Source organism: Nicotiana sylvestris, chromosome 8 (genome assembly GCF_000393655.2).
Source record: "Nicotiana sylvestris chromosome 8, ASM39365v2, whole genome shotgun sequence".
NCBI classification, from domain to species: domain Eukaryota; kingdom Viridiplantae; phylum Streptophyta; class Magnoliopsida; order Solanales; family Solanaceae; genus Nicotiana; species Nicotiana sylvestris.
The window spans coordinates 219451996-219460789 of record NC_091064.1 but is presented as its reverse complement, the minus strand read 5'-3'; the positions used below and the strand labels follow the sequence as shown (position 1 = coordinate 219460789).

Sequence of the window (8794 nt, the reverse complement as noted above, 5' to 3'; positions counted from 1 at the left end):
TGCAAAATTCATTTTCTGGTCTTTATACCAACAATCAGCCTTTATATGCCCGTATCGCTTGCAATGATGACATTGAATGCCATTCTTTGTGTTACCTTGTTTATTGGACTGCCTGTACCCATCATTCCTTCCTCTGCCTCTTCCATAACCGTGACCACGACCTCGACCACCGCGAAATCCTCCTCTTCCTCGACCTCTGCTTGTTAGACAATCATTTTCTCCATATTTGGTGGTTGTGTCTTTTACTTGGAATGCCTTATCTTCATTCTTCTCTATCGATCGATGGATTCTCACCTCATGAGCTTGAAGAGATCTCATCAATTCATCAACAGAAAGAACTAATAGATCTTTTGCTTCCTCTATGGCAGCAACAACATGATCAAATTTTGATGTCAAACTTCTCAAAATTTTAGCAACGATTGTTTCGTTTGAAATCTGCTCACCATAGGAACGCATTTGACCGACTATTGCTAATTCAGGACAAAAAATCAGCAACTGATTCACCATTCTTCATCATCAAGGTTTCAAAGTTACGCCTTAGTGATTGCAACTTCACTGCCATGACCTTTGAATCACCTTGAATTTTTTTTTGTAAGATTGACCATGCCTCTTTCGATGTGGTTGCTGCTGCAATCCATGAGAAAATAGTCTCATGGACTGCTTGTTGAAGAATAAACAACACCTTGGCATCTTTCTTCTTGATTTCTTTCAGATTCTCCTCCTCTTTTTCGTTGGGTTCAAATATTTCTATGAACCCATACTCCACCAAGTCCCATAGCTCCTACGATTTGAGCAATGTCTTCACCTTGATGCTCCATGTTGCTCCCAAATGCACACGCAAGTATACGTGGTCGACAAGTAATATAGGATTGTAAATCCAGATATCGTACCCACAAGGACTTGTGATTAACTATCAACTAAATTAAACCCAACAATTAATCTATTCAAGCAAATCCTAAAGTATGAATATTTTACTAAAATTAATCGAAAGTAACAAATTAAGAGATCAAAGAAAACAACGACAAGCTTAACGACGAATTCAATGTGGGTGAATATTCTAGAGTTATGGGTTAGCTAACAATCCCATTGAGTTTTCCACTTAAATCATCTACTTAATTTATCTGGTTTATTGGTTGACAGGGTTAATATTGCTCGTAGACTTCTCTCGAAGTACAACTCGCTTATTCAAGCTAACCTAACGCCTATATTCCTATGGAATTAGAATTAACAAGAACGCATTAATAATTCCTGTATAGTAACCAAGCAAGGCGATTAGGTATATTCCTATCCTAACTGCAAATCCGCCCTCCCTAAGAGTTAAGATCTTGCTCTACCCAATCTTATATGCAATCTAGAATTCCCTCTCCCGAGTTCAATCCTAGATTCGTAGATAGTATTCAATTGGTGATCAAGAAATTAAATAATTAAGCGCAAGATTGAATAAATAAACCAATATGATAAAATAATAGGAACAATCTAAGCTTCAAACTACAACGTTCATGTAACACCCAAAACTCTAGAACTAATAAACTATGAAATTAAAGGAAGAGAAGAGAAGAAAAATTGGGAAGCCTCCTCCAAGCGTGGTTTGTCTTCCTCCACGTCTAAAGTGTGTCCCTAGGTCTAAGATCTGTCAAAAGTCTGTTAGATATCTTCAAAGTAACGTTTTTCCATGTATATATACCAAGTAGGGTCGGGCCCAAACGAAAACACCTTCTCCTGCACGAAATAGGACTCTGGCTCTATAAATTTTGTACAACCGCGTCGCACCATGCGGCACGCTAATGGAAATTATCAGCAGCCTCAACTTTTCGCATCAGGCAGCATTTTACACTGCTACGTCGCACCCTGCGGCGTCCCATGTGGCGCGGCAGTGTAATTTTCTCAGAGTGAACTTATTTCGTCCTCTTTTAACATCCGGACTTGGTACACGACCTCCGAACACGATCCCGGCTTAATGTATTGGGCTTTTACTCATACTTCAAAGCTCCAAATCACTTGAATTCATTTCATAATGCCTACATAGATCAGAAGCACTCCTACAAAGCATAAAACACATATTTAATGCAAAACACTAGCGATTAAAGCTCAAACTCAATTAAAGTACAGTAAATTAGAGTGTAATAAGCGACTAAAATACGCAGTTATAGCCTATCATCACTCCACCACACATATTTCTCACCATTAAAAATGGGTATAAGTGGTTGAGTAGAAGAAAATCTAGCTAGTGCTGCCATTGTTATATAGTTTTTTTTTCTTTTAAAAGCCAAAGTAACTTTGTACCTCTGTTTCTCTAGTGTTTCCCTGAAAGACCCAAAAAAGAAAAAAAAATATCACTCAATACCCAATGAACCCAAGTTGTTCGCTCAAATGCCCACAATACCACAATGACTCTGATACCAAATTTGTTGGGCAAAGAGTAGAAAATTAGCAGAAACAGAGAAGAAAGGAACTTAAAGTTGTCAACTTTGTTTTTAATATTGTTTGACTTGAATAGATAACAACATATGCCCACATATATATAGGCTGAAAGAAACAAAACAGACCTAATATCTGGGACATGTAACCTACTACTGTACTTTATTAGCAAAGCTAACTTGATTTGAGTAAATAAAGGAAACTACTTAACAGAAACCAAAAGACTAGTTCAACCAAACTATCCATTCCCAATTTACTACACAGTAAAGTTTTGAATCACTCTTCAATATAAATTTCATAGGCGGTCATTCAATTTTGTGTTCATTACCTAAAAGTCATTTTTCTTTCTTTTGTTATGTAAAAGTCATTCAACTTTGTGTTTGAATCACTCTTCAACATAAATTTCATAGGCGGTCATTCAACTTTGTGTTCATTACCCAAAAGTCACTTTTCTTTTTTTTGTTACCCAAAACTCATTTAACTTTGTGTTCATTACCCAAAAGCTTGTGTGGAAGAACTCTCGCTCAACGGATCAAAGGTACGCCGTGGATAACAGGCTGATGACTCCCATATAGTTCCCGTCGAAGGGTAAATGATTCATTTAAAACAGATCTGATACCAAGTGAATGAAGAGAAATGGCTCTATTCTCGTGTAGTCTTTATGGATCTGGAACACAAGCTTTACCAACCAATCTGATGAGCCATTCCCATCCCAAGCGGTGCCCCAAAGAATCTCTTTCTAGTAGTTCTATAGCACAATTAGAAAATTCTATAAGAGGTTTTGTTTCTGGCGGCAATATATTTGGTCCCGCTTATGGGGTCAAATCAAAACGTTAAGATTTTAGGACCCCTAATTCTAACATCAATCTTGGAGAAAGGTAAAAACTAACAAATATTGAGGTCTTTTGCAATCATTAATGTGTAATTAGTTTGTTCTCTTGATATTTAACTCCCATCGCATTCTGCCTGGAAGGTGACAGTGGAATTAGGTGCTTCTTAGATTTTGTTTTATTTGTTATTAATGGTAATATTCATCGTTGTTATCCAAAATACAAGAAAAGTGATTGATATTTTAAAATTTATGCATACCCTAAATACATGCGAATTCTTGGATATAATTTACAAGATTCATTGATCTACATGATATAAAATTGTATGTTCTAATCTTATCTATTACAGAAACCAAGGTAGTTAGTTATTATCCAATTAGAGAAGAAATAGTGTATATTTGAACCATTACATACTACTACAAATTAAAATAAAATACCAAATATCCTTTACGGGATGAAAATCCTTTCTACAACACATATAGTAGTACACGCATATATACATTGACAATATAATTTTTTAATATTATCAGTGTAACTTAATATGTTATAACAGATGCTTTAAAAAATATCATAGTAGATTGCCAATTTATTTTCTAGTTAAACGAAAAATTATTTTTTCAGTGGCCTGATAGGATAAGAATTCTTTCACAAGTGTTTAGAAGTTAAATAGAATTCGAATAGATAATATGAAGTCTTTTTGAATTAGATTTAGTTTTATCCGATCACACATCAACATTAATCACTCCTATAAATATATGAGATCCTTCTTCGTTCTCTTAATTAATTCGCCTTTATACTACTCAGAAAAAACCATGACAAAAATAGCCACATTCTTTATTTTGCTTTTCTCTTTTGCAACTTTGTGTCATTCTTTTCCTCTATCAACAAGCTCTAGATGGATAATAGATGACGAAACTGGCCAAAGAGTGAAATTAGTATGTGGAAATTGGGCTGCCCATTTACAAACTATGTTACCTGAAGGCCTTGATCAGCAGCCCGTTAGCCACATTGCTAGGCATATATCGTTAATGGGCTTTAATTGTGTCCGTTTAACATGGGCTACTTATATGTTTACTCGTCATTCAAATCTTACTGTGGCCCAATCTTTTATTAATAATGGGCTTAATGATGCTATGTCTGGATTGGGTCAGAATAATCCACAACTTTTGGGTCTCACTGTTGTTGAGGCCCAAAAGGCTGTGATTGAAGAATTGGGCCGACATGGTGTTATGTCTGTGCTTGATAATCAAGTTGGTGAGCCCATGTGGTGTTGTGGGAGTGATGATGGAAATGGTTTTTGGGGAGATAAGTATTTTGAGCCTAAAGAATGGTTAAAAGGCTTGGATATTGTTGCTAGGACATACAAGGATATTCCATTGGTATGTATAACTCATATTTTTTTTTTCATATTCATTATTATTCGGGATCTTTACACAAATAGCTGGTCATATTCATTGTTTACTTTTTCTAGCCATATACATAAATTATACATTGATTATACACAAGTATACACATATAATACATAATTAGGCGCATATATATAGCCGTCCATATTCATTATTTACTTTTTCTAGCTACATTGATTATACATTGATTATACACAACTATACACATATAATACATAAATTATGCATATCTTATACCTCCACTGGCTATTTTTGGTTTAAGCAATTGGGTAGGCAGCTATTTGGGTTAATTTTTCTTATTATTTTAAAAACTTTAAAATAAATTACGCAAGAAATAAAAAATACAAAGAATTGAAGGCATATCCTAGAAATAAACTATTGTTCAATTTGTTTGCTGTGCTCCTTTATAGAAACTATTATTTGCATTATTCCTTAAAACTGTTATTGATTTTTATTTAATATTTTCATATAGGTTATTGGCATCAGTCTACGTAACGAGCTACGTGGTCCTCTACAAAACCAAAGTGTATGGTACGAGTATGTTCAAAAGGGTGCAAAAACAATTCATAGGGCTAACCCTAATCTTCTATTAATTATCTCAGGATTAGATTATGATCTTGATTTTACCTTCTTAAAGGAAAAGCCCTTGAACTTAAACATGAGAAATAAGATTGTATTTGAGACTCATAGGTATTCATTTACTGAGGGACAATCAAATTGGTATTTAACTCAACCATTAAACAAAGTTTGTGATACTATTAAAGAAGAAATTATGAATAAATCAGGGTTTTTAATTAAGGGAAAAAATGCAGCTCCTTTATTTGTTAGTGAATTTGGTATTGACCAAAGGGGAACGAACCAGGCCGACAATTTGTTTTTGGGCTGTTTTCTTTCATTTTTAGCAGAATTGGATTTGGATTGGGCCGTTTGGGCTTTACAAGGTAATTATTATACAAGAGAAGGTCAACAAGGAATGGAGGAAATGTATGGAATGTTCAATTCTACATGGAAAACTCTTAGAAATCCTGAATATCATGCAAAGTTACAACTTATTCAACAAACACTCCAAGGTAAAATTATTCTATCTTTTTCTTTTTTCCATCCCGGTGGTTATTGTTGTGTTCACACTTCTCTTTCACTTTTCATAGTGCCGAGCTTTTCTTACGTGCTATTGTTATGTTTTTCATCTATCTTCTGGTACTTTTGATTCTGTTATTATTTCTTTGCATTGATATAATGTCTTTTTCGTCTGCTTGAGCTGAGGGTATATAAGAAACAACCACTCTATCCCTTGGGGTAGGGGTAAGGTATGCGTTCACTCTGCTCTCCCTAGACCCCACTTGTGAGATTTTACTGGGTTGTTGTTGTTGTTCTTTTTTCCCCTCTTTTTGGTATGAGATAATTGTTTGGAATTGAATTCTATCAAGGTGTTTGCTAATAGATTTGGCGATTTATACTGTCAGTGTATTTTAACTTGTTGAAACATTTAATCTTGTCTTATTACATGGGATTTAACTTGTTTTTATTGATTTAACATGTTTATATTGGTGTGAGATAATTGCTTGAAATTGAAATCTAACAAGGCTGCAAATGGATTTGACAATAGTGTAATAAATTTTGTATTGTCACAGTTTTTTTAACTTGATATAACAGCTAATATGTCTTATTTTACGGAGTTTAACTTGTTTATACTAACTTATCTTCTATACAATTGATAGTTTATAGAATTTGTATACTACATACACTCATAATCTGAAGAAAATTATACTATTTGTTTATTTAATTTGTTATAGTAGGTAATCTGCCTTACTTTTTAGTATTTAACTTTTATATATTGTTAGTTAAAAAGAATTTTAATAGTATTAGTCAAAAAGATACATACAAGTAACCATCCATTAAAAATGAGATTAGTAACATAAAAAATAAGAAAAGCTGCATGCTACGACACGTTAAAGATAGATTCAATTTTAAAGTTTATTATTTGTTACTATTCTTATGCATGTGATCTGATAGCATAAAAATTCTTTTACATTTATAGAAGTTTATATATTTACTCGAGTGCATTGTTATTTTCATTATGTTAACTTATAGTATTTTTGAATGCTATAGATCCAAAATCAAAACAACCAATGTACCACTTATTATTCCATCCACAAAGTGGCAAATGCTTGCATGCTGCAGACAACAATGTAGTATATGCAAGTGATTGCATCGGAGCAAGCCGGTGGAGCTACGACGGCGACGACACGCCGATCCGATTGACCGGAACTTCTCTCTGTCTAACAACATCAAGAGAAGGTTTGCCTGTAGCTCTTTCAACAGATTGCAGTGAACAAAGTACATGGAAATTTGCTTCAAATTATCAACTTTCAAATCATGATGAAAATGGCAGCGAGTTGTGTTTGGATTTTGATACTTATTATTCTTCATCTAAAGTTTTGGTTAGGAAATGTATTGGCTTAGATGAGAAGAGTATTGATAATCCTCAAAATCAATGGTTCAAGTTTGTTTCAGCCAATGTTTAGTAGAGTTCTTAGTATTTTAATGTTTAACATATATTTTAGGTTTATTTTAGTTTATGTCTTTGTTTGACTCTTAATTTCAATTTTTTGTTTGGAATATTTTGGGTAAATTTTATATCTTTGAGTAGCCCCATTTGAAAACTATTGGTTGCTGAAAAAATTAACTACTGACATTCCTTATTTCTATTCAACATGTTAATTAATATATTGTTGCGTTTTTATTTTTCATCGAATAGAAATAAATGGGAGAAAATGGATTTACGTTAGCATAGTTTGATACATTATCAAAGAGTAATTCAGAACCTTTGAATATACTAATATTTTTCTTTTTTTTTTCTTTCTTTTGCTGTATCATCATATTTTCTTAATATGCATTTTAAACATGGCCTGCTAGCCGCAGTCCTTTGAATATGTAAAAGATTTACAAAGCAAGAAAAGGAGAAAAAGAAGACAGATAATGATGGAATAATTTGGCAAAAAGCAAGTACCTTGAGGTTTTCCTCGTCATTTTCTTCATGTGGAGCTCTTAAAACTTTTCAAAGTCTCCCCCCCCCCCCCAAACCCCCATAAAATTCTTGTTTTTTGGGTTAGTTGTGTATTATTTTTTTTCAATTTCATCAATACCACATAATATCATAATTAAAGAAAAAATAATACCATAGCTGCTCTCAAAAAAACAATCGAATATATATTATGGACTAAAAGTGATATTTGCCCGTAATTAAATGAATGTCAAATGGTCGTAGAAGTCCTCTCCTTGTTTTCAGGTCAAGATCGCTTATCACTAGTGAAGTTTGTGGTTATAAAACTAAATTTAAAGTAAGTTTTGTGTCAACAGCTTCTTGTTAAAGTAAATATTATACTAATATGAAATACAGAATCTTTGATTATACAAAAGAAGGAATTAAGGACCCCATCATAGATCTTTACAGAATGAGACAACAAATAAAGCTACTTTAATACCTAAATGGTGTCTTATCCATAATCAACCATTAAGCAGCAGAACAAACGATAGTATAACTTTTCAAAGAAACATAATGCTCATTTAAGTGATATTATCAGTTTTTATTTTGTAACATCTTTAGAAAGACATTTAAAAATGTTAATTATAAGAATATTCGTCTAATTAGACTCAAACTTTGGCAAGTGTGATGTTTAAGACCTTTTTGACTATGCTTTTGCACAAAGACTCCCAAAGCTCTGTCCTCATTAGTTGCAAAGTGTTATATTAGTTAGTGTTTTGATAGAAGTATTTGATAAGGGGTTGCTTTGTCCCTTATTGGAAAAAGAAAGAAAGAAAGAAAGAATGTTTAAAAGCACTTCTTTGACTTATTGTATGCGGCGAAATCAGGGGATCTAATTTCTTGCTATCAAGTCACTTCAGAAGAATGTCTCGAGACCCCAAGGACGCGGAGTTGCGGCCGAGTTCCCTCTCTCGGGGCTCGTCGAGGCCCGACTCAAAGAAGACGAAGATCGAGGCTAGAGCAAATTGGGGAATTCCCAAGGCACACGGCTAAGTCTCACAGAGCAGGCCTACCCAGAGCCTGTATCGAGGCGACGCGTCTAGCCGTCCCATCTCCATGCTTTTACAACTAATGTACGGATTCCCCTCCTATAT

At 33.9% G+C, this 8794-nt stretch overlaps 1 protein-coding gene across 1 annotated transcript; it reads left to right on the top strand.

Annotated features, from left to right (window-relative positions):
• The first annotated feature begins 4050 nt into the window (after nucleotides 1–4050).
• Nucleotides 4051–7207, top strand: LOC104224082 (glycosyl hydrolase 5 family protein-like). Its single transcript, XM_009775648.2, has 3 exons — nucleotides 4051–4627; nucleotides 5127–5724; nucleotides 6764–7207. The coding sequence occupies exons 1-3, from the start codon at nucleotides 4061–4063 to the stop codon at nucleotides 7177–7179; spliced, it is 1581 nt and encodes a 526-aa protein (XP_009773950.1). The 5' UTR covers nucleotides 4051–4060; the 3' UTR covers nucleotides 7180–7207.
• The last annotated feature ends 1587 nt before the right edge of the window (nucleotides 7208–8794 follow it).

Excerpts from the sequence above, each read along its gene's own strand:
- LOC104224082 (XM_009775648.2), top strand. The coding sequence starts at position 4,061 with ATGACAAAAATAGCCACATTCTTTATTTTGCTTTTCTCTTTTGCAACT. Across the intron at positions 4,628-5,126 it reads CATACAAGGATATTCCATTG|GTTATTGGCATCAGTCTACG; the intron begins GTATGTATAACT and ends ATTTTCATATAG. Across the intron at positions 5,725-6,763 it reads TATTCAACAAACACTCCAAG|ATCCAAAATCAAAACAACCA; the intron begins GTAAAATTATTC and ends TGAATGCTATAG.